Consider the following 26,721-nt stretch of genomic DNA (forward strand, 5'->3'; position numbering starts at 1 on the left):
TCACCCTACTACCATTAAGTGCTAGGTGACAGGAAAAATACTGGAATTACACTATCATAAATAGTACTGGAGGTTGAAGTAAGGGCTCTGTGCATACTTAAGCACTCTACCAACTGAGCTGAGTCATAGCCTCATCTCATTTTGTTTTTTGTTTGTTTTTTGTTTTTGAGACATGTAGCCCACAGGCTTGTCTTCAAACTTGCTAGGTAACCGAGGAACTAATCTTGCTTCCTCCACTTCCTAAGTGCTGAGATAACAGACATGGATGGGCTCAGAGCCCATATGCTTTATTTTATGTATTAATGCATGCTTGTCTGTATACCACATACAGTGTCTGCTACCTGCAGAGGGTTAGATACCCTGGAATTGGAGGTTATAGATGGTTGTGGGCTGCCACATGGCAGCTGGGTACCAAACCAAACCCTAGATCCCCTGTAAGAGAAGCCAGTGTTCTTAGCTTCTGAGCCACCTCTCCAGCCAGGCATTTTCAGTATCTTAAGCATGTGAGCTTCAAACTATGAAATTAAGTATACTAATTTGGTATATGGCAAATTAAATATACTCATTTGGCACAACAGTATACTCATTTGGTTACAATAACAGCAAAATTTAAATATGCCAATGAATCCTATACTACTACTATTAGAAAATTAAAGAACCACAGTAATAACGGCATGTGGATTTACAAGCCCAAATCCAGAAATGAAACCACAAGCCAGAGAATAACCAAAGCTGTATGAGTAACTACACACAGCATAGGGAAAATTACTAAATCCTATAAGAATAAGAACTGAAGGACAGTACAATGCAACAACTCCACAGGAAAATGAAACAGCCACCCTCACTTGTGACATGTCATTCTTGCTTAAGAAAGAATGTCAAGGACTTAAATAAACCTACCTTTAAAATAGGAATACATAACCTTCAAGCTTCCTCTAAAAGAGAGAGAAGAGCTGAGAAATAAATACAAGTAGCCTTACAAAAGCTTACTATTTTATTACTTCACTGGATTCAAACTCCATAAAGACCTATAACTACCAGTAAATAAACAAACAGTACAAACACCAAAACAAAAACTCCTTAATCTCCATCTAAAATTCTCCATTAAATTGACAGACTACAGATGGTAAAATGGCTCAACTGGAAAGAATATCTAATGCCAATCATGTGGAACTACTTAAATATATTAGATTACTAATATAATGTAGCAAAAACAGAGAGGAAGGTGAGTTGTGAGGTGTGTGTTTTCTGACAAACTGACTTCTCAATAGCAACAATTAAGCCAGAAGGTTATAAAGTTGTATTTTCTTCAGTATGGTAAAGTTAAATGTTAATAAAAAATACATCAAGGGGCTGGAGAGATGGCTCAGCCCTTATGAACACTTCCTGCTCTTGTAGAGGATCCAGGTTCACTTCCTGGCATTCACATGGCAATCTGTAAACTCCAGTTCCAGGGATATGCCCTCCTCTGGCTTCCTGAGGCACTAAGCACACATATGGTACACATACATACATATAGGCAAGCAAACACATATAAAATTAAAATACAAATAAAAAATATGTTGGTAAACTCACTTTTTGTATTTTCTATAAAGTGTGAAAAGCACACATTTGCCAGGATAGTGACTCATGTCTCTGATCCCAACACTCTGGTAGCAGGCCAGCCAGATATACAAGGTTTCAAACATGCCTATGTTACACAGTAAACCCATTTTAAATAAATATAAAGGTATAGATGTTATTACTCACACTATTTTTCTTTTTTGTTTTTTGTTTTTGTTTTTTCGAGACAGGGTTTCTCTGTATGGCTTTGAGCCTTTCCTGATCTCGCTCTGTAGACCAGGCTGGCCTTGAACTCAGAGATCCGCCTGGCTCTGCCTCCCAGTGCTGGGATTAAAGGCGTGTGCAAACACCACCCGGCCTATTTTAGTTTCTAACAGAGAGAGACATAGACTAGATTTTCTCTATTAAAAATAATAAAATTCCAAAAAAGGCAATAAGCCAGAAAGAAAAACATGGTAAAACTTCATCTCTAGTCATCAGATAGGATTTTTAAATGTTCTGAGACAAACCTAAAGAACAAGTATACTGAAAGATGGAAAATATGCAAAGACTAGACAAAGCTAGTGTTGCAACATTACTTTCAAAAAAGATACGATTTTTTTAAAATAGCAAAGGCAGTAAAAAAAAAAGTATAGTATGTTGATATAAGGGTGGATAAATCACATCTCATTAAAAATTATTCTAGTTCTACAGAATATGTAAGAGCTACCCCTAATGTAAACTATGGACTCTGGAAACTAATGTATAATCAGGGTGGCTTGTGGGGCTATGTATCTGTGAAGGTTTAGACTACTTAGAAAACTTCTGTACCTTCACTTTAATTGTTCTATGAACTAAATTTGCTCTGAAATTGAAGTTTTCATTATTTTATGTGTATGATTGTTTTGCCTACGTGTATGAACATGCACTGTATTCCTGCCTGGTGTTCAGAAAGTACAGGTAAGGATGTTGGATCCCCTGGAACTAGAGTTACAGACAGGTAGGAGGCACCATGTGGGTGCTGGAAATTGAAGAAAAGGACAAACGAAACTATCAAGCCACAGTGTACAGGATAACAATGTACAGATTTCCTATCCTATTTCTTACTATCTAATCCTAAAATCTCAGATTACTAAGAACAAGTATTACTCACTTAACAGCTCATCCACACTTAAGTATCTACAATTAAAGTTAGGTTGGAAGGCTAATCTCTTGACTCCAAGACAACTATTAACATGACTTCTTTTTGTTTTAAACATCATTTCACACTGTAATCTAGGTTGGCCCTGAACTCTTTGCTATCCTGTTTCGGCCTACTCAGTGTTGGAATTACAGGTGTGAGTTACCACCACTTCCTGCTTATACTGACCTTTAACAGGTTAGGTCTTTATTCAAATTCATCCTGGGGCTTTCCCTTGTTCAATGCCACATACAGCCATATGTGAGTAGTAATACATAACCTATTAGGAAGGTAAGACTTTCTCTCTAAGAAAAGACAGTAGTGTTCAGAGTTTCCAGGTCAGCCATAGAGATGAGACCCTGCCCACCTTCCCCTCACTATCACCCTCAAAAATATAATGTATTAGCATCCTCTTTTCTCACTATTTACCAAATTAAGAATATTATGAACAATTCTAAGGCTGAACAAACCAGTAACAATATTCCTAAGATCAATCATTCCTTCTCTACAATAGAAAAATAGTTCTATATAACAAGAAGCAGAGACAGAAACAGAAGTAACTTCCACACTTCCAAACTGTAAAATTAAAAAACAAGCCAGGTATTGGAACACACCTTTAATCCCAGGGCTCAGGAGGCAGAGGCAGGCAGATCTGAGTTTGAGGCCAGCACGGTATACAAACAAGTTCCAGGACAGCCAGGGCTACACAGAGAAACCCTGTGGGGGAGGCAACAAAAACAACAAAAGTCAGGACAATTAAGTCTCTCCTAGGAGTGTGCTCGTTTATAAAAACCAAGAATGAATTTCAAGTGATAGAAGATTTACCCCTGTGCTCTTTAGAGACATAAGCCATGGCCCAAGCCCTCAAGACAATTGAAAGTGAGATGGAAAGACTGTGATTGACATTAGAATCTTCAGGAGGGAAGTTCACAGGAGGCCTTTATAAATCTCCACACAACAGTCTATTATTATCGCTAGAGTGAATAGAGAGCCTAATATAGGGAAAGCTGGGCATAGCCATTCATGCCTTTAATCCCAGCACCCAGAGTAGATCTATAAATTCAAGGGCAGCCTGGTCTATATAGCAAATTCCAGGCCAGCTACGGCTACACAGTGCAACCCTGTCTCAACCCCCATCCTCCTCCTCCCACCACACACACCAAATGCTATTAAGGATGTAGGGGAAAAGGAACTGTTTTAGAGGAATGTAAATTGCATAGCCACTATGAAAATCAGTATGGAGGCTCCTCAAAGAACTAAAAACAGAATGATCTTGTCATTTCTTACTGGACATGATGGCCTTGGCAATTCTGCTGTTTCTCAGCAGTTTGTTAGTATGTAGTATACTCAGGTGACCCTAACCTCTGTTTGAGGGAAATCTCCTAAATTTCCCATGTACACACGATTTGAGTTCTGGCCAAGTACATGGCTGTTATCTGGCCCAACTATCACACTCTTAAGTATATAACCATAAGGGTTTCAAGTCAGCATACCACATAAATACTTGCACATCCATCTTTTACTGTTGTGATATTCAAAATAGCCAGGAAATATAGTTAGCCTAGGTGTATCCATTACAGTGAATGAATAAACACAATATGGTACACAAGCTAAATGGAATTTTATACATCCATAAAGAAAAATGAAATCATAACATTTACAGGAATGTATACATTGTGAAATAAGACTCGGTAAAAGACAAATACCACATTTTCTCTCATATACAAAAGCAAAATTAAAATAGATATTTATATGTATGTTTGTAGGCCACAAAACTAGAAAAGTAGGAGAAAAAAGATCTAAAGGGAGGTGGGAAACAGTAATGTGGGACATATGCATTGGAAAGCAAGAGGAACAAATAGAAGAAAATAAGGGAAGAGGCATGGGAGAGGGCAATGGTGAGGGAAATGAATAAGAACAAAGCAGTGACAAATGTGTATGAAGATGGCATTATGAAACACATTACTTTTATATTAACCTTAAATTTCACTGCCTTTTTTTTAAAAGATTTATTTATTTATTATGTATACAGAAGAGGGTGCCAGATCTCATTACAGATGGTTGTGAGCCACCATGTGGTTGCTGAGAATTGAACTCAGGACCTCTGGAAGAGCAGTCAGTGCTCTTAACCTCTGAGCCATCTCTCCAGCTAACCTTAAATTTAAAAAAAAAAAAAAATTAAGTCAGCTTAGATTAAAGAAAAACAGAATACCCAGAGCATAGGGAGTACTATTACAAAATAGTAATACAAGTCCTGAGCAAGGCAATACAACTGCCAGGGAAAGAATACAGACATTCTTAGGAGTAAAGGTTTTCTCCAGGAGGAAAAAATAAAGGGGGGGGGGGGTGTCTGGAATATGAGGCTGAGAACTTTTAGATAGGAAGGAACAATTTCAGGAAAACCTAAATAAATGAATAGCAAATAGATGGTAAATGCTCTGAAGAAAGTCTGAAGCTTCCTTAACATTAGAGGACAACCCAACACAATTATATAAGGCACGCTCTTCCCAAGAAGTTCCATTCCAATGCACTACAGGCTTTAAGTCAAAATACCCCATATATAGACCTGCAAGTATGATAAAAGATGCAAGTCCTTACTTAAGCTCTGAGATGGTGGTGGTGTAACTAAAGTGGCAGAGTACTTGTCTAGCATGTCTTAGAAGATCAATCACTAGCAAATCATACACACACCAACACAAATTAACTGCTAATTCTTACTTTAAAGAGGGGGTGGCTTAGCCGTTAAAGGCTAAGATCAAAACAAAGCAAAAAAGCTAAAGGTAGTTCAATGATAGAATGAGTGGTATTCAACACCTACACCCACGCCCACAAAAAAAAAAAAAAAAAAAAATTACAACTTTTACCTCTTAAGTTAGGACTTTTACAATCTTGGAATAGTAAAACAGAGTTTTTTAATTGCTCCTATCTCTAAGTTTGGTTCTGCAGTAAAAATCTGCCATCTTCTCTAAGTATCTACCCAGTCCTGGCAAGAAAGTAGCACATTTTCTAAGGCACTTGAGAGGAAGTGCCTTTTCTTAGGCAGTTCATACTGGTAGGAGGTACATACAACACAATTTTTTAAGTTTATTTAAAGCAGGGTATCCCAGGTGTGGTTTGAACATACTACATGGCTGAGGATGGCCTTTGAAGTTCTGATTGTTATCTTTACCTGTCTGGTGAAGTGCATACAGATATGCACCAGTTTATGTGGTAAAGAATCAGCAAAGGTGTTTGTGTATGCCTAGTAGACACTCAACCACCTGAGATTCATCCCTAGGCCCCACCCACACCACACCCATCTACCTTAACAATACAGGCTACCTACAAACTCACAATCATCCTGCCTCTACCTCCAGAAACTTGTTCTAAGATGCATACTGTTGGGCTGGAGAGATGGCTCAGAGGTTAAGAGCACCAACTGCTCTTCAAGAGGTCCTGAGTTCAATTCCCAGCACCCACATGGTGGCTTACAACCATCTGTAATGAGATCTGGCGCCCTCTTCTGTGTAAATAAATAAATAAATCTTTAAGATGCATACTGTCACAACAAAACTGTCACTTTTATAACAACTAAATGTGAGTACAGGTTTGTTTTAATAGATGAAAAACATTCTAAAATCAGATAGTGGCTTTTAATCTCAGTGCTAGGGAGGCAAAGGCAAAAAGATTCTATGAGGCCTGATCCACAAAGTGAGATACTGCCTCTAAAAATAAAAATTAGAAAGTGATGATATGGTAGTGCAATTTAAACTACATGAAAACACTACTCTTAAGTAGATAAGCCTTATGGCATATTAATTAAATCTCAGTGATAACATTTTTAAAACAGTTTAGAACCAGCAAAGATGGTAAAGGACAACTGCTGCCAAGGCTGACCATCTGAGTTCAATGTCTAAGAACCACATGGTGAAGGTGAGACCCCATCCTCAAATTATCTCGGAAAACCCATTTTTGTCTGACCACACACACAGACACACAAAATAAATCAAGGTTTTTGTTTTGTTTTGTTTTTCGAGCAGGGTTTCACTCTGTAGCCCTGGCTGTCCTGTAACTTGCTCTATGAACCAGGCTGGCCTGAAACTCAGAGATCCACCAGCCTCTGCCTCCCAAGTGCTGGGATCAAAGGTGTGCACCACCACCACCTGGCCGTGGACATTTTATTCTGAAATTGTTTCTGCTTCCTGAAGTATTCCATTGCATCAGGAGTAAAGTCTTGGATGTTTTATTATATTTGGGGAGCCAAACTCTTCCTCAGGTATGAAAGGTACCATAAAAAATTGACATTTACTTTGTGATTCAAGGAATCAAATTAAGGGCCTCAGGAATTCTAGACAAGTATAGGACCATCGATCGAACTATGTATCACCAGTCCTAGACTTTTCTTTGAAACAGCATTTTACCAGCCCAGATTGGCCTCCATTTTGCTGTCCTTCCTCCACCTCCCAAATTACCAGTCTCTCAATTTACCACTTAACTTTGCTTCTCAAGTAACAAGCTAAATAATCACCTTTAAGAATGAAAAACTAGCCAAGCGGTGGTGGTGTACGCCTTTAATCCCAGCACTCGGGAGGCAGAGGCAGGCAGATCTCTGTGAGTTGGAGGCCAGCCTGGGCTACAGAGTGAGTTCCGGGAAAGGCGCAAAGCTACACAGAGAAACCCTGTCTCGAAAAACCAAAAAAAAAAAAAACAAGAATGAAAAACTAAGCCAGGTGGTGTAGTTCTGTAAACCAGGCTGGCCTCAAACTCATAGAGATCCACCTGCCTCTCAAGTGCTGAGATTAAAGGCATGTACCACCACCACCCAGCCTAAGACAAATTCTTAACACTCAACCCTTAAGTGAGTATAAAAGAAATTCAACTTCTCAGACTGTATTTTCAGATGTAAAGAAAAATCTATCCTATCAGTAAGAATGGTTACTAGCTAGCAATAATAGCTAACTAACCAAGCATTTATCTTGTTACTGGCATTATTCTAACTCCTATGCATACATTAATCCTCATAATATTCAGGATATAGGTGCTGTTATTCCATTTTTTTTTAAAAGGGGAAATTGAAACCAAAAAAGTGGCTTACCCAAAGTTATGTGGCTAATAGTTTAAGAGCCAGGATTTAAACTGATTCCCAGCCTTGGCTCTTAACCACTACTTAAATTCCTTTATAACTGGGACATTATTACATTAACTTCCCAAGACTCCGCAGTCTATGAACTCTACCATGCTCCAAGTAGGGAACCAAAGGAAAGGATTGAAAGGCTGAAAAGAACTTAGCTGCTGTTGCTGATATTATTACTTAAAACCTCTCCTACACGTGTTTTATTGTATGTGTGTATGTGTGTGTGTGTGTGTGTGTGTGTGTATGTATATATGTATATGTAGTATGTCTTAAAAGGTTCTGGGTTGGGCTGGAGAGATGGCTCAGAGGTTAAGAGCACTGACTGCTCTTCCAGAGGTCCTGAGTTCAATTCCCAGCAACCACATGGTGGCTCACAACCATCTGTAATGAGATCTGGTGCCTCTTCTGGCCTGCAGTCACATATGCTATATACATAATAAATAAATAAATAAATTTAAAAAAAAAAAAAAAAAAAAAAAAAAAAAAGGTTCTGGGTTAGTCAAGACTGTCAAAGGTTAATGAAATAAGAGTTCCCCGGAACTGTGAAAAACAAAACAAGCAAGCTAAGCTAAGCTTCAATTTTTCAGCTAATTCAAAATATTCCAATGATGGACTAGTATCTTCTATCAATTCCTTTCACTTCTAATTTCTCCAAATTTTTAGGAACGAGGAAGGGAGTTAGCATGGCCTAAAGTACAAGCAGTTGAAAGGTAATAGTAGCTGGTTAGAAGAGGCAAGAGCAGATTATCTTACACTGCACAGCCAAAGCTGAAATTCCCCAAGTCTTAGCTCATAGCAGCAACTGGCAGGCAAAATTAAAAAGGCAAGGCAAAGAACAGCAAAAAGATAGAGATGCAGTCTATATTTAACACTCTAATTTTCTAAAAAGTATTTTGAAATCAATTGTGTTCCATTCCATTAGCAAGCTGATCTGTTCTAAGTTAAAGTTACTTAAACTTCTCAAAATTCAACTGAATTATTGCCATCTACTAAGGAAAAGACATAAACACATACGGATGTAGTATAGGGGAGGATGGATCATGTAGAAATTCCATGAGACTAAGCCACTTCCCCTATGTAGCTAAAAGAACGGAAATAAATACCTCACAAAAGAAAAGCCTGAAACTGTATATTCCTTGTGCAAAATATATAGCAAATACAGCAAATATATAGCAAATATTACCAAAATATATACTTTACACATTTTTATCCTAAAGTTCACATAAACCTATAAAAGGTGGACTACGCAGTCTTCCTAACTCCACAAAAATGTTAGCTTAAGAATGATGTTGAGAGCCGGGCGGTGGTGGCGCACGCCTTTAATCCCAGCACTCGGGAGGCAGAGCCAGGCGGATCTCTGTGAGTTTGAGGCCAGCCTGGGCTACCAAGTGAGTTCCAGGAGAGGCGCAAAGCTACACAGAGAAACCCTGTCTCGAAAAACCAAAAAAAAAAAAAAAAAAGAATGATGTTGAGGCCAGGCAGTGGTGGCACATATCTTTAAACCCAACACTCAGGAGACAGAAGCAGGCAGATCTCTGAGTTCGAGGCCAACCTGGTCTACAGAGTGAATTCCAGACAGCCAGGGCTGTTATACAGAGAAACCCTGTGTCAAAGAAAACAAAAACTAAGAAAATGCTTGATGTCAAATTATGAAATTACACTAACAGCATCTTTGCTATTTCAACTCAAACCAGGCCCAGTGTGTTGGCACACACTTTGAATCCCAGAACTCTGGAGGCAGAGTAGGCAGGCAGTTTTCTAGGACTTTGGAGCCAACTTGATATATATATAGTGAGTTCCAGGCCAGCCAAAGCTACATGGTGAGAACCTCAAAAAATAAAATAATTTTTAACCAACCTGTAATTAGCAGAGTCTACAAGAATACAGTAGATACCAAGAGATCACAGCACTCAAGCTTAGAAGGATGGTGGGTTCAAGGCCAGTCTGGGATATATAGTAAGACCTTGTCACCATAATCAAAAATATTCAGCCAGGTGGTAGTGGCGCAAGCCTTTAATCCCAGCACTTGGGAGGCAGAGCCAGGTGGATCTCTGTAAGTTCGAGGACAGCCTGGGCTACAGAGTGAGTTCCAGGAAAGGCACAAAGCTAAACAGAGAAACCTGTCTTGAAAAACCAAAACCAAAACCAAAACCAAACAAAAAATATTCTAGAATTCAAGAGCCTGAAGCAAGAGGATCAACTTTTGAAAACAGCAGTCTGTGCCTTTCTTTCCAAAAACCCACTCCTGAGCCAGCCTCCAATTCAGAGGGATCCTTCTGCCTCTGCCTCCCGGTGCTGGGATTACAGGCACTGGTTAACCACCACATGCCTTGGCTTCAGTTTTAATAGGCACAATTTAAATTGCTTCTGTTTTAAAAATCCTGTTGTAAGGTTTTTACACTGTTCCAGGATGGCCTAGACAACACAGCCAAGAAAAGCTAGGACCTGAATTTTGTGTTTAATAAAATTGTTGGAAGCCAGGTGGCAATGGAGTACACCTTTTATTCCCAGCACTAGGGAGGAAACAGCAGGTGGATCCCTGAATTGAGACCAGCCTGGTATACAGAGCAAGTTCCAGGACAGCCAGGACTACACAGAGATAAACCCTGTCTCAAAACAAAAAAGAAAACTGTTGAAGCACCTTCATTATACAAAAATATCAGGAGCAATGAATATACATCTGCAGGCTGGGAGTGTGTCATAGTGGGAGAATGCTCACTTAACACTATTACTGAGGCCACAGGAGAAAAATATACAACAAAAACCTCTTACTCAAAGTGTACCTTATTTCAAGGAGTTCAAACTTATAAAAAATAGAGCACAATATTTAATACAGTATGAAACCAAAGTGGCATGAGATTCAGATCTGTGTTAAAGCTACTTAAAACTTCATGGACGGACTTGAGAATAGGGACAGAAGAATGTTTAATGGTGTCACTGTGGCTAGGCTACAGTGGTAAGGTTAATGATAATGAAACCTGAATGACAATATTACAGTAATTCTGAGACAGAAACTTATGTTGTCCAGACTTGCTCAAACCCACAATCCTCCTCCCTTTAGTCTCCTGAGTGCTGGGACAAAGGCATGGGCCTTTGTCATTACTGTCTTTACTGTAATCTTCAGTGGGAGATAAATAAATTGGATATACTGTAGAGAAATGGTTCAGAGCATTTGCTGCTCTTGAAGACCAGAGCTCATCCTAGCACTCACACTGAGCAGCTTTCAACCACCTGTAACTAGCTCCAAGGGATCTCACACTAGCCTCCTATGTCTGTGCACGTACACACACACATAAAAACAAATCTTTAAAGACATCCTTAACACATCAACTATATTAAATTATCATTAACCTCTGAATAAAAATAACATGTAAATATTAATTTATAAATGAACTGAAAAGGGAGGGGGGCTAGAGATGGCTCATTGGTGAAGAGCCCTGGCTGCTCTTCCAGACAGCCACAGTTCTGTTGCCAGACATACAAAAGGTAGCTCACAACTGTCTGTAACTCCAGTTCCAGGGGATCTGACACCGTTTCTAACTTCCATGGGCACCAGGCATGTACATAGTGTGTATACATAGAGGCAAAACACTCAAACATAAATAAATCTTCAACAATTTTTAAATGAACTGCAAAGAAAAATAAAACTGCTGTTGGACTTTATTATTTTTATGAACTTGCTTCCCTTACTAAGACACTGAATTTTGTGCTAAATTTTGGCAACGATAAACACAATTAAGGTATATCTGGAACAGGTGGTACCTATCTTTAGCCGCGGCTATTCCTGAGCCTGAGTTAGAAGGATCCCTTCAAATTATAAATGAGACCAGACAGGGTAACATAGTAAGAACCATCTCACAGTGGGCAGAAAAAGCCCTAAAAACAACATTTCTTGTTTACTTTCTGAGTACCAAACAGCATTAAATGTTTCATAAAATATGAAAAAGGGTTAACTCCCATCAGTCCCTTCGTTCAATCACAGATGTCCTTTGGTGGAAGCTGTCTTAGGATATTTGATTACCATTTATTCAGATTTTTTCTTTTGGTTGTTATTATTCTGAGTACTGCTTAAGACCTAATGCTTGATTTTTGCTGTTGTTCACTCAGTAATTTTTAAGTTATTATAGAAAGAAATTTTGTTAAGCATAGTACAGTTAAAAAAATACTACTTCCTCAAGGGCTAGTGAAGGCAGATCATTTAGATAATAAGACTTGCCTGGCATGTATGAAAAGCTCTAGGTTCCACTCTCTCGGAAAAAAAAAAAAAAAAAACGTGTATCTTTCTGGAGCTAGACAGACGTCTCAGTGGTTAAGAGCACTTGCTGCTTTTCAGTTCCTGATACCCATATCAGGTGACTCACAACTGTCTAGTGTAACTTCAACTCCAGGAGATCCAATACTCTCTCTTCTAGCCTCTACAGTAATCCATACACATGAGGCACACAGATATATCCAATATACATAAAATAAAAAAATAATTTATTAAAAAATTATAGCTTAGAATACAAATTAATTCTACCCAGTTTAATATTAAATTTTTAAAGTATCTGCCTAGCATTCTGGTTGATGTCATAGGTATTTTTTAAGGTTACTATGCTTTAATTATGAGCATGTGTAATCTTAGGATATATACACTGAGTACAGATGACCCACTGAATCTATTAAGATGATCTAGGCTAGCCTGGTCTACAGAGCAAGTTCCATGACAGCCAGGGCTACACAAAGAAACTGGGGGTGGGGGTGGGGGGAGAATAGACTTGAAAGTACAGCAGCTGGAGTTATAGGCATAAGCCACATGAAATGGGTGCTAATGTTATGGAATAATATTTTTGTATACTATGAAAATGTGCCGTTCTGATTGGTTTAATAAAAAGCTGAACAGCCAATAGGTAGGCAAGGTTTTCAGGTACACAGGATGCTGGGAGGAAGAAGGGAGGAGTAGCCAGACAGAGAGGGAGAAAACAGCATGGGCAGTACAAAGTAAAGGTAGTAAAGCCATGAGACAAAAAGTACACTAATAAAAAACAAAAATGGGTTATTTTAAGTTGTAAGAGCTAGTTAGTAACAAGTCAAGCTATGGACTGAGCTTTCATAGTTAGTAAGAAGCCTCTGAGTAGTTATTTGGGAACAGGTTGGTGGGACAGAAAAATCTGCCTACATGCTAGGAACTGAATCGGGTCCTCTAGAACAAGAGCCCTTAACCAATACGCGGGAAGAACAGGAGCTCTTAACCAATAAGCCACCACTTCAGCCACTCAAAAATTACTATTCTTTTACTTTTCATTTGTCTTTCAGGCTGGGCATAGAAATAGAACCCAGAACCTACTGAGCCACACCTCCAGCCCACCTGTTCATCTTAATAAAAGTGAATAAAACAAGAGGATTTTATCTTATTTACTTTGGTTTGTTTAAGGCAGAGTCTTGGGCTAGAGATAGTTCAGACATTAAAAGCACTGCTCCCCTTCCAGAGTACAAGGTTTGATTCCTAGCAGCTACATGGTAGCTCACAATTGTTTGCTGATCTACAGTTCCAGGGACACAAGACAAAACATATATACACCTATACACATTTAAGTTTTTTTTTAAAAAGACAGAGTCTCTCTCTGTAGCATAAATTGACCTCAAACTGATTATATAGTCCAGACTAACTCTGAATTTGTAACAATTATCCTGTAAAAATACTGGAATTACTGACATAAACCTCTTGCAAAAAAAAAAAAAGAAAAAGAAAAAGAAAACACATGCCTTTAGAATATCTATAGACTGCTGCTCATGATAAATACTGTATTCCAGCCAGGCAGTGGTGGCATACACCTTTAAATGCCAGCACGGGAGACAGGGGCAGATGGATCTCTAGGTCAGCCTGGTCTACAAAGTGAGTTCCAGAACATCAGACAGCCTGGGCTACACAGAGAAACCTGTCTTGGGGAAAAGGAAGGAAGAAAGGAAGGAGGGGGGGAAGAGAAGGGGGAAGAGAGAGAATACTGTAGTCCTATATAATTCTTTTTTTTTTTTTTCATTTGGGGAAGAGTTTGGAGTGCTGATAATTAAACCTAGACCTTTACATGTACTAAGTACACTTTCTGCCAGACATGACCAAACAACTCCTGTGTCAACTATATAAAGCACAACAAGCCAGGCGGTGGTGGCACACGCCTTTAATCCCAGCACTCGGGAGGCAGAGCCAGGCGGATCTCTGTGAGTTCGAGGCCAGCCTGGGCTACCAAGTGAGTTCCACGAAAAGGCGCAAAGCTACACAGAGAAACCCTGTCTCGAAAAACCAAAAAAAAAACGAAAAAACAAAAACAAAAACAAAAAAAAAAAACCTCCAAGAACACAGATTGTTTTCAGTGCTTTTCATATTCCTCCAATAATGTTGGCAAACAGAATGCAATGGATATGTATTGGTAAACTGCCATCTACTAAAAAAAAAAAAAAAAAAAAAATACAAGCTACTAACATTAAATCGGCATCAATTTACCAAAGTTGTCTTGTGCCTTAACAATTCCTTAATAGTGAGCTCAGGATGTAGTTCAATTGGTAAAATACTTTACCCAGCATACACAAAACCCTGAGAATTCACTCTCCAGCACCAAATAAACCATGATTCATACCTATAATCCTAACACTGAGGAAGTGGAGGCAGGAAGATCAACAGGTCTTTCTGCCCTATCTTTTAAAAAAAAAAAAATTGTTACAAGTACCTGATTTGGTGCTGAAGAGATGGCTCAGTGGTCAAGAACACTTTTTGCTCTTGCAGAGGACCTAGATTTGGTTTCCAACACCCACATGATAGCTCACAATCATCAACTTCAATTCCAACGGCTCTAATACCCTCTTCTGACCTCATGAACACCAAGTATACACTGGTGGACAAACATACATGAAAGCAAAACATTCATACACAAAGTTTTTTTTTTTTTTAAAGATTTATTTATTTATTACGTATACAGCATGTATGACTGCTGGCCAGAAGAGGGCACCAGATCTCATTACAGATGGTTGTGAGCCACCATGTGGTTGCTGGGAATTGAACTCAGGACCTCTGGAAGAGCAGTCAGTGCTCTTAACCTCTGAGCCATCTCTCCAGCCCCATACACAAAGTTTTTAAACATTTAATTTTGTTGAATATGGTGGTACATGTCTGTAATCCAATCACCAGGACCCGGAGACAGAAGTTCAAGGTTATCCTTGGCTCCGTATTGAAGTTTCAGGCCAGCCTTTTTCACCAGACCCTTTTTCACCATCACCAAAAAGGAAAAAAACTAAGTAGCTAATTTTAATAAGTCTAACTGAAAAATTCATATCCTACAATAGCTACCAACTTAGAATAAAGTTAAAATAACCAGGAGTGGTGGCATACGCCTTTAATCCCAGCCCTGGGAGGCAGAGGGAAGAGGATCTATCTTTGTGAGTTTGGAGTTAGCCTAGCCTACACCGTGAGCTCCATGACAGCCAAGACTACATAAAGAGACCATATCTCGGGGAAAGGAAAAAAAAAAAAAAAAAACAGAAATTCTATTTTTCATAAGAACTGTCACATCAAAAAAGAAAACTGTAGCTGACACTATGTTCACTATGTTATACTGGCATAACATTTGTGCCAGACACTACAAGAATTAAAAGATTTCTACTCTTCACGTCAAAGATTTAAAAAAAATAAAATAAAGAGGCCAAAGATTGTATATGGAGAGATGGCTCAGCGGTTAGGCTCCTCTTTGGAGTGTGTGAATTAAATCCCCCAGCCCCTACATGGCAGCAAACAACTGTATGTAAGTTCTAAGAGAACCAAAACCTTCTTCTGGTTTCCACAGGCAACAGGCACACATATGGTACATGGTCACACACATGGTATACAGTCATACAAACATCATACCCATATACATAAATAAAATATTAAAAAGTCAAAGATTGAGCTAGGAATAATTTAGTGGTAGAAACTGTGCCTAACAATGTGAAGCCCTAAATTCAGGAGAGGTCAAAGATTCAGTAGTACCTGCTAGAACATCCCTGTAATCCCAATATTCAGGAAGACCAAGCAAGAGGATCAGAGTTTATGGCCATCTTGGGCAACATTATATAACAAGACAGGGTCATTTAAAAAAAAAAAAAAAAAACTAGTAAGGAGGAGAAAGATTGGGGGAGGGAGGATCCCCTACTGGTCCCACTATCACCAAAGACCTAAGTTTAGAAGTTAAGGGTAAACAAGGTAGTTGTGGCCCACACCTTTAATCTCAGCCTACACTCAGGACACAGAGGTAGGTGACCTCTGTGTGTGTTCCAGGGCAGCCTGGTCTACAGAGTGAGTTCCAGGACAGTCAGGGCTGCACAGAAAAACCTTGTCTCGAGAAAAAAGAGAAAGAGAGAGGAGAAAGGGAGGGAGGGAGGGAGGGAGGGAGGGGAGGGGAGGGGGGAGGAGGGGAGAGGAGAGGAGAGGAGAGGAGAGGAGAGGAGAGGAGGGGAGGGGAGAGGAGAGGAGAGGAGAGGAGAGGAGAGGAGAGGAGAGGGGAGGGGAGGGGAGAGGAGAGGAGAGGAGAGGAGAGGAGAGGAGAGGAGAGGAGAGGAGAGAGGAGAGAAAGAGAAAAGAAGCTGTTAAGGGTTAGAGATTTTACTGAGTGGTAGAGCAGTATACCTAACAAAAGCAATCCCAGGGCTCTGTCCCCAGTACCAAGAGGGTGGGGTGGGGGTGAGGGAGTAGTTAAGGAGTAAAGAACTTAATCTATAAAATGGAATGTACACTAAGTAAAGCAACAGTAAAATGAAGACTAAAAATCTTACAGAACTTATTAGAAGTTAAGTACACATTATAAAAGATACAATACGGGAAACAAAATAAAAGCAAGAGCAAGGATGCTTCTAAGTTCCAAGAGCACAAAGGAATTAACAAAAAACAAAACAAAACACTAAAGTCGAAGTTAACATACTTGTGCATTTCTGTTAAGACAACTACAAGCACTTAAGTTTGGGAGGAAAAAGTAAAGAGGGAGGTACTCCACATGATATTCCTGAACCTCTCTAAGGACACGAAGTTGCTTAAGTTAAAACTCATGAGTAAATTTCAGATGGGCTGTGAGAACTGATTTTGGGTTTCCAGACCATCAGATGTTTACCATCATAAGGCCTTCAAACTGGGTTCATCTTAAGGCAGCACAAGGTACTCTTATTTATTTAGAGTACCACCCACAGTACAGTGAACAGGAATTTAAGTCAGGATAGAACTCACCAGCTATGACAGCCAAAGAGATGATTAAGTATACCCTGAAATGTTCTAACTCAAGTCTTGAAGGCTCATTTATAGATACTTCAGTGTTTTGGAATATTACTTTAAACTATGTTAAAGGTGTGTTGCATTTGTTTAATTATGTAAAAATGTGTTGCTGTTTTCATCTTGCCTACCTAAGGCACCTGACTGGTCTAATAAAAAGCTGAATGGCCCTAGGCAGACAGAGTAAGAGAAAAAAATCTAGGCTAGAGAGGAGGAGAAGAGAGAACAAAGGAGAAAGAGGAAGACTCCCAGGGTCAGACAGACACAGAATAGGACATACATAATGAAAGAAAGGTAAACAAATGTAGAGACAAATGTAGAATGAAGAGAAACAGGTTAAGTTATAAGAGCTAGCAAGAAATAAGCCTAAGCTAAGGCCGAGCATTCATAACTACTAAGTCTCCGTGTCATGATTTGGGAGCTGTTGATGACCCCAAAGAGGGTCTATTACACTTCAGTTTATAAATAGCCTTAAAAATCCAAGTATGGCTGGGTGTGGTAGCGCAGGCCTTTAATCACAGCACTTGGGAGGAGGAGCCAGGTGGATCTCTGTGAGTTTGAGGCTCACCTGGGCTACAGTAGAGTGAGTTCCAGGAAAGGCACAAAGCTACACAGAGAAACCCTGTCTAGAAAAAAAAAAAGAAAAAAAGAAAGAAAAAAAAATCCACGTATGGCGACAACACCGTATTTACAGAAATAAATGAATCCTTCTAAAAAGAAACAAACTAAAATGATGAGTTAATTAATATAAATTGGCGTGGGAAACTAAGCTTTTGCAATATATCAAAACATTACTGTAGCTTTAAATGATAACTATTAGGCTTGTCCTAGTGGTACCACAACTGTAGTGTGTGCTACACAAGAGGATGAGAACACCTCAGTTACATGGCAAGAATATTTCAAAAATAAAAGCTAACTATTATTTGTATACAATGGACAATTAAAGAATACGCAACTGCCCAGGATCCCTACTCCCTACCCCCACAGGGTTTCACAGTGTAGCCCTGGCAGGCCTGGAACTCAGAGATGAGCCTGCCTCTGCCTCCTGAGTAACGGGATTAAAGAATTAAAGGCAAGCCGGGTGGTGGTGAGATTGGTTTAGCTATATAACAAGACCTTGTCTCCAAAGAAAATCCTTTCAATTTAACAAGGCATACAATTATTCTTACAAGATTTGTTTCCCTCAACAAACTTTTCTGAGACAGGATTTTGCTGAACTGGAACTTAAGTACTTACTAGACGACATTGAACTCAGAATCTCCCTGCCTCTGCATCTCCACAGTGCTAGGATTAAATAAAGTATGTACAACCAAGCCCAACCTTCAAAAAACATTTTTAAAAAAATATCTATTATTGGGACTGGAGAGATGGATCAGAGATTAAAAGCACTAGCTGCCTTTCAGAGGACCTGAGTCCAATTCCCAGCAACCATAGTTGCATGTTTATGCACACACACAAAGACCCAGTCTCCAAGCTATTATTGCCAGGCTATGGTGGCACACACCTTTAATGCCATCACTTTAGATAGGGTCTCACTATATAGCACTGGCTGTCCTGGACTCACTATGTAGCCCAGGCTGGAACTCGGAGTTCCACTTGCCTCTTCCTGGGACTAAAGACATGCACAACTACATTAGAATGCTTTCTTAAATGAAGCAAAACCAGAAAACTATCACCAAAGTTCCCCACACTCAAAACAAAGCAGATAAACCTCAAATCATAAATTCCTTTTTCTTCTGGCCAATGAAACTGAAGGAACTACCAAGAATATCAAAATCTAAATCTAAATGGCCTCAGGGAAAAACATACTTACTCCAAAGATCCACCTGGAGAGCAGGTAGATAATGTGAAGAACTACTTCACAAAGCTTAATCACTTGTTAAGAAGAACTACAAACACTAAAATTATACAATCTACAAAGTATACTCAGTGTAATAGCCCTACTTTCATCCTTATGTGGCCTAAACTCCCTTTCAAGCATAGTTTGGTTAACTGCAGACTATAAGAGGCAGAGCTAGCCATAGTGGCCTGTAATCCCAGCACTTGGAGACACTAAAGTGAGACGATGATAAACTCAACATCAACCTGGCTATACGGGGCTACATATCTAGACCCTGGGTCAAAATTATGCAATAAGCAAGCAAGCAAAAAATAATCTATTGGCTTGATATCGAGCCACAGAGGTGACACATCTAACCTGGTACTCGGTGGAAAACCAGTGGGGAGATAGAAAGAGACCAAAACCACTACCCAACCACAGGAAGCATTCTCAAGAATCTGTTGGGGTCAAATTCTGCAGGTAAGGGGGCTATTTACACAAGTCAGTATACCTCAGTTTGATACCCAGGACCCACATAAAGGTGGATGGAGCAAACCAATTCTACAAAGTTGACCTCTAACCACCAAATGTAGAACAATAAATAAAAATCTACTGGATGGAGCAAAGAAACCTTCCAAGGAAAGAATAAGACTGGTGGCTTATTTGACAAAACCAGGCAACCATTCCTCTTCAAATGCACCTTCATGTATACTATAATGATCTGAAATAATTGCCCTCAAAAGTCTAAAATCCAGTTGGGGAAAACAAAAGCAACACATCAACAAGTACTCCATTATAACCCAAAAATGAACCATATGCAGGTAGATAACCAAGAAATAAAAGGAGCAGAAAATAATTTAAAAAATGAGTTGAAGGGGTTGGCCGTGTGTGTGCCTTTAATCCCAAGGAATGGGAGGCTGATGCAGACAGATCTCAGTGAGTTCAAGGCCAGCCTGGTCCACAAAGTGAGTTCCAGGACAGTCAAGCCCTATCTCGGAAAAAAAAAACAAAAAACAAAAAAACAAAAAAGAAACTTGAGTCATCAAATTACCTCTGCAAGGCCAGTGTGGCAAAGCATGACTATAATCCAAGTACGGAAGACCATGAGTCAGGTCTTCCTGGTTAAATGAGACCCTGTCTCAAAAATTAATTAACTGTACAAATAAGAATAAATAAAATTATTGCAATTGTTCATCCTAGGCCTACTCATCCACTTTGGGAAAACAAAAAGCTCCCTAGGGGGCTGGAGAGATGGCTCAGCAGTGGCTACTCTTCCAGGGGTTCCGAGTTCAATTCCCAGCCTGCAAATAGAGCACTCACATGCATAAAATACATGAAAAGTAAATCTTAAAAACAACCTCCCTAGATTCTATAAGAGTCCCTCCCTTACTGTGAACTCTTGACACTAAAGAGTCAGCTGGTGATCCCAGCATCTGAGGTGGACACTGGAGATCAGCAGGTCAAGGGCATCATCAATACAGAGTTCTAAGCCAGCCCGGGCTAAATAAGACACAAGAAAAGAAGGAATTATGTGAGAGCCCAAACCAGAAAAGGTACAAACTCTGTCAGTAAGAAAAACATAAAAACAGGGTGCCCTGTAGAGATGGCTCAGCAGTTAGGAGCACTTATTCTTGCAGAAGACCCAGATTCAACTCCCAGCATCCACATGGCAGTTCCAGTCCCAAGGGATGCAAAGCCCTTTTCTGACCTCTGTAGGCACCATGGCATGTTGTACACATACACACATGCAGGCCAAACACAGTCAAAATAAAACTTAAAAAAAGTCTGAAATTTCTCTAAATAGGATTAACAAGTTTATCTGTAGGACACACATTAACAAGTAGATGGAATGTTAATGCAAACCTAGATAAAACTTAACTTTTTTTTAAATTTAACATTGAATTTAGGCTCAAGTTCCACTACCAGTTAAGTAGTAATTTCTAGTTACAAAATACTCTCTGTGGCATATCAACTCTACCTTACAGATAAGGACCACTAACATCTACCATAATTTCCTAATACAAACATTCTTCTTGAGTGGCTGGGATTTTTTTTTTCCACTATCATTTTATGTGGCGAGTTTCCAAAACCACCCAGTGAAAACTATTGCCTATTCACATTTTAGGGATAAAATGGAGACCAAGTAGATTAAGAGACCAATACTAACTGAAATGATATCAACTTTCAAACTGGTGCTGTGTCTTCTCTAGTGCTGTCTCTTTTAACAGAATCGGGGTTAGAGATAGGGCTCAGCACTTCAAAGCACTGCTGCTCTTCCAGAGGATGGGGATTCCCAGCACCCACTGGGTTCCTCACAACTGTCTGTAATTCCAGTTCCAAGGAATCTGATGCCCTCTTCTGGCCTCAGTGGGGACCAAGCACACAAATGACACAGAAATACATGAAAGCAAAACACCCATACATATAAAGTAAAAAATAAGATTTTCAAAATAATAAAATAGAACCATAAAATCTTAACCAGATAACATAATGCAATTGGAATAAAAGTAAACAGAACTCCAAAATGTACTCCCCTTTTGAGACCTTTAACTCCAGAAGCAAGCAGATCTGTGTTTGTGTTCCAATACAGCCAGGACTACATAAAAACCCTGTCTTAAAACCTAAATTCACCACAGGTGGTGCTGGCACACGCCTTTAATCCCAGCACTCAGGAGGCAGAGCCAGGTGGATCTTCATGAGTTCGAGGCCAGCCTGGTCTACAGAGTGAGTTCCAGGACAGCTGGACTGTTTCACAGAGAAACCCTGTCTCGAGGAAAAAAAAAAAACTAAATTCACACAACTTTAATCCCAGCAATCGGGAGGCAGAGGCAGGTAGATCTCTGAGTTCTGAGGTCAGCCTGGTCTACATAGAGTTCCAGGACAGCCAGAGCTACAGAGAAACCCTGTCTTTAAAACCCAAAATAAATAACTAAATAGCTTCAGCTGGTGTCCTTCACATGGTGTGCTCGAAGGTAAAGCTTATGGTGTAAGTGAAAAAGGGAGGTTCATGCTGAAAAGAGAAAAAAAATGCCTGAAAAAAACATAATACACTTAAAAAGTATCCTCAAAAGTAGACAGTGATGTTTAAGAAAGATGTTAAAGAGATAGTAACTGCGGTGGTATCCAAACATTGCAGGAGAAAACAAACTCATGAAGGATTATGAAAAGAATGACTTGAAAATGGAGACTGGGAAACAAAAAGACTTTTCTAGAACAGCATGGACAGTCTCAGTGTGGATGAACCAGAGGCAGAGAAAAAGACTGAAGTCAAAGTGAGAGAAAAGATTGAGGGAAAAAGGAAACAAAGCAGAACCTTCAAAACTGGAAAGTGCTGCGTGGGACAGAAGTTTGGTTGGAACGTCTGCACTGATTTAAGCTCTAACTAAACGAAAGTCATTTGTTTTCATACTTTAAATCGGATTTATTTCAGTAATTCAAAAACCAAAATAACTCATCTGTTCTGGGAGCTTGAATAAAATACCTTAGAAATAATTTTTTTATGTAAAAAAATTTACTCCCCTCAACCAAGAAGTACTAATTTTTACTTTGGTCTACTCTAATTAGACTCCCATCCATTTTTAACATTTGCTAATTTTTGTTTGTTTCAAGGCAGAGTTTCTCTGTGTAACAGCCCTAGCTGTCCTGGAACTCACTCTGTAGACCAGGCTGCCCTCGAACTCAAATTCGCCTGCCTCTGCCTCCCGAGTGCAGGAATTAGAAGCAAGGCATGCACCTAGACCGCCAGGCAATACTTTCTAATTTTACAATAGCACTTTCTGGAACTGCCAAGAGTTCTCAAACTTCTATAAATTATATGAAAAGCTAAAACAAAACGCCTGATCAGAGAAAAACAATGTTAGCTGAGCGACTTAAACACTACTCAAAATCCTGAAACACGGTGAAGCAGATGGAAACAATAATTAAGAGTTCTGCAATTCTTATATTGGTACAGTCGTAGAAAAGCAGTCATACACAAAGCCTGAAAGCAACCATGCTACAATGTAGAAACCATACCAAGTCTTGGACTAAACATGGAACAAGGAGTAAATTAAATACTGTCTTAAGATTTAATACTGAAGTAGCTGCATAAGCATAAGAAAATAGGTCTCTATAATGTCCTCCACAATTTATTATCCATAAATTTGTGCTAACTCCAAATGCGACACAAACAAGGCCTCATATACAGGCCTCTTGCCTTTTTTCTAACACAACTGAGACCTTTGTTCCTAGCATCAGTTTTTTTTTTTACCGTACTCAATAATAGCTCTTTCAACTTTTCTACCACATATTTTTGTTTTGTTTTTAAGAGATGAGATTCTAAGCCTCAGCTTGCCGAGTCTTTTTTAAAAAAAAAATATAATGGCAAAAGTATCTAAGAAGCAAGAGAAAGTTAAAAGACACCACTACAAGGCCTACAAACCGAAGATTGCCTGGAGATCGGGTGATTTGGCAGCGCAGGCCAGACCGCGAGCTCAGACTAGGGAGACAGGAGAGCGGTTAGACCACTCGGAACAGAGTCACTGCGCTATCAACCGCCCCCCCCACCCCCACCCCACCCCCACGTTTACCTAGTAACATTCCCGCCCTCAATTAACGGAGCGAGGACGCTAAAACCCAGCACCCCACCAAGAGGCTACAGCTAAAACCTCTCCCAGACAAAATAAACCGCAGTAACAGAAACAAATCCGCTGGACGGGTGGGAAGCCGCCCCTTGCCCTTTTCCTCTCACCTCGGAGGTAATCAATTCCCTCCCATCCACCTAGAGTAGTTACAAGCTGTAATTTAGCCGCCCCCACCCCCACCTGCATTTTCTTTCTTTTTTTAAATTCTAGCAATGTTTCTCCGTTCTAACTAATTGAGGCTTGCTGTTATTCCGAGGAAGAGAGAGACACAAGGCTGGGTCTTAAAACCTTCGTTTTCTGGACATCCCTGTAACTTGTTTCCCTACAAGAAACCCACTCGCGAATCACAAGCAAGAGTTGAACTGACGGACAAACGGTGTAATAGGTTTTATGTAATCCACATATATTAATCGCCTGACTCGCTTTGAATGTTAATACGATTGGGGTGACAATTGGCCCACCTCCCTCACCCGAGCCCCGGTTAACCTCTGCGTCCTACTCCCCTGCTGGTCTTCTCAGAGGATGCTGCTTCCCTCAGCCAAGTTTCTCGGCCTCTACCGCGGCCCCTGCCAGCCCGGCAGGCACGTCGTCGTCCTCCTTCAGCCTCGACTTCCCCGGCTGGAAAAGCCTCCCCACGCCAGCTCGGCCCGCCTCGCCCGCCCCCAACCGTCCCCCTCAGCAGGAAGACCCTCACCGCGGTCCAAAGTCACTCCCGCCTCTCTCTCCTCAGACCCTTGCCTCCCAACAGTTGTCACTCGAGCTGCTCCCTAGTTTCCATTTCCGGGCCGTCCACAGCCCAGAGCCTCCCTTTCCCTGTTTCCGGGCCCCCCGTCCCATTTCCGGGGAACCCTTGCCGTCTTCACGCCCCCCACCTGCACTTCCGGCCCCCCACTTTCTCTCTTCCTAGACGCCCTCCGGGTTCCAAAGACCACTTCCGGTCCCCTCCCGGCCCCCGCTGGGCTCCCCCAGACCCGCACGCCCTACCCAGGTTCCGCCTAGGGCCTTCCTCATCGCAGGAGGCCTGAGCGGGGACCCAGCGCACCCCCCCCCCAAGCCGGGCGGCCCCGGCTCCTCAGGCCGCGGGCTCGCTCGAGCGCCTCACCCGTCAGCCTCGGGCTGCTCCTTCCGCGGCCCCGCCGCCGCCAGCAAGTCGGGCCGAGAGCCGCGCCGCCAGCGATGACTCGAGCGGGCTGCCTGGGACTTTCGGCTCAGGCTTCCCAGCCCTCCTCGGCCCCCTCCGCCAAGGCCCAACCCCGCCGCTCAGAACCGCGTCCCAATTACCTAGTTAGGCCCCAAAGTCTCCGGTCCGGACTCGGTGGCGCGACGGCAACTTCCACTGGCTCCCCCCACCCCCCCCAGCGGCGGCGGCGGCGGCTTGTCGTCCCTTCAATTATCAGCTGAGCCGCAGCACCGCGCGGCCGTGCGCCTCCGCCCGCGCCGCCTCCCTCCCCGCCTGCTCCACTCCAGCCAGGGACTACTTTGCCCTAAGGCTCCGGCCTGCGGGATCTTCCGCAGGACCAGCCCCGCTACCTATTTACAGCCCAACACATGGCCCCTCCCTCTCCAGCGCTCTAACTCTGGTCGGCGAGCAGCCTCCAGTCTCCTTCCGATCCCTTCGAGGGACCAGGAAGGGGACTGTGGCGCTCTACTTGGTATCCCTCCGCTGGGGTCACCCCCGCCCCTCCGCGCTAGCAGGAACTAAATTCCACTTCGGGTCACCCAGGACCTGATTGTAGAAATTTCACAAAGCAGCCTTCCTTGTGGCCCCGGTAAAGAAAATCACCACCCCAAGTTAAAACCCCCACTGCCAACTCAAAAGCGGGCTTCGCTTTAAACTGGGGCTGCGGCCCCCTGACCCCTGTCAAGCCCCGCCCCTTCCTGGTTGTCTTAGCGACGGCGGTGGCGTCCCAAGATGGCGTCGTGGCTGCCGGAGACTCTGTTTGAAATTGTAGGACAAGGCCCGGCGCCGAGCAAAGACTATTACCAGTTGTTGATCACCCGGTCTCAGGCAAGTGCGAGCCGCGGGTTCCTGTCTCTCCTGACCCCCTTCCCCACCCGGCTGGGACCCGGGATGCGGGCCGCTCCAGGCAAACAGCCACCGTGGCCTGCCGGAAGCGCCGCGTCTCAGCTCACAGCGAGAGATCTCCCCTGGTCACTTCTGCTCGGCGGCCCGAGAGTCGGTTCTCTCCCCGAGGCCGGCTCGACACTGGCGAGCCTTCCTTGCCTCCCCCCAATGCCGGCCGCTTCCCTTCCTACCTCCCGGCTTCCTACCCGCTGCGTTCCCTCCGCGCGCCAGAGGAAAAACAGGCGTCCCTGCTTGCGTGCCGCCTCACCTCAGCGTGGGAAGGAGGGAAAGAAAGACTCAGCCAAGTGTCCCAAGGAGGAGCCGGCAGGGGGAGAAAGGGACGGTCTCTTCCAGGGTAGGACTTAATCCTGGGGGATTTTTTTTTTTTTTAAAGAACCTCGAGGTGGCCTTTACTATTACCACATCAGAATTTCTTACAGGAATGGCTGACTGAAAGGTCCTCCCTTACCTTGCTGGAAGCCCCTTCTATCCCTTTGAAAGTGGAGGGGGTGCAACAAAAATGTTTCAGCTGCTCTGCTCATCAGCCCCACCCATAATGACATCTGCTCCACAACAATAAGAACGAGGATTATGTTATCGCTGGAGTAAAGTAACCCCGGGGGCCTTTTTTTTTTTTTTTTTTCCAAGTGTTCTGGTTGTCAGGGGTGGACTTTGGATAATGTAATGAAATGCTCTGGTTGAGCTGGGCCCACACTGAGAACACTGCAGATTCCTGACCGAGCTTATCCCAGTCATTAAGCTATTCATGCACTCCAAGTTTTAATAGGCCATATTCCTACAAAATTAAGTTTAAAACCTTATGTTTGTTTGGGTCTGGGTGTTGATTATCCCATCTGTTTTTTTCCAGGAGCCCTCAAACAAAAGAGTAATGAAGTAATGTTTCTTTTACCTGTAAAACAGTAATGATGTGTGCATTTACTTTTTATGTAAGACCTAATAATACTGCAATGTAATAGCCTGTCAGCTTTTATTTTTTTTAATTCCTTAAGAATTTGACAATTAAGATTTTTGAAGGTATTGTTTGGCTTTGTATGTGAAGTGGGTTGTGGTTTGGTTTCTTTGTTTTTGGTTTGAGACAGAGTCTCACTATGTAG

The 26,721-nt window shown here is 41.6% G+C and overlaps 2 protein-coding genes across 20 annotated transcripts in view; one reads left to right on the forward strand and one right to left on the reverse strand.

The window, feature by feature from the left end:
- The window catches only part of Trip12 (thyroid hormone receptor interactor 12), a 131,117-nt gene extending 105,022 nt beyond the window's left edge, over window positions 1-26,095 (reverse strand). For 14 of the 19 annotated variants that reach the window (XM_059278592.1, XM_059278593.1, XM_059278591.1 and 11 more), the window contains exon 1: window positions 24,823-24,952. The gene's annotated coding sequence lies outside the window, so the exon portion shown is untranslated. Of the gene's footprint in view, window positions 1-23,339; window positions 23,446-24,235; window positions 24,414-24,525; window positions 24,545-24,822; window positions 24,953-25,797; window positions 25,817-26,075 lie in introns of those variants that run through there. The other 5 variants (XM_059278577.1, XM_059278578.1, XM_059278579.1 and 2 more) reach the window with 5 other exon arrangements.
- Window positions 24,496-26,721, forward strand: part of Fbxo36 (F-box protein 36) — a 57,206-nt gene continuing 54,980 nt past the window's right edge. Inside the window, exon 1 of the mRNA XM_059278595.1 lies at window positions 24,496-25,549. Coding sequence (XP_059134578.1) covers window positions 25,454-25,549 — 96 coding nt within the window. The 5' untranslated portion in view covers window positions 24,496-25,453. The remainder of the gene's footprint in view (window positions 25,550-26,721) is intronic.

Source organism: Peromyscus eremicus, chromosome 13 (genome assembly GCF_949786415.1).
Source record: "Peromyscus eremicus chromosome 13, PerEre_H2_v1, whole genome shotgun sequence".
Taxonomy (NCBI): domain Eukaryota; kingdom Metazoa; phylum Chordata; class Mammalia; order Rodentia; family Cricetidae; genus Peromyscus; species Peromyscus eremicus.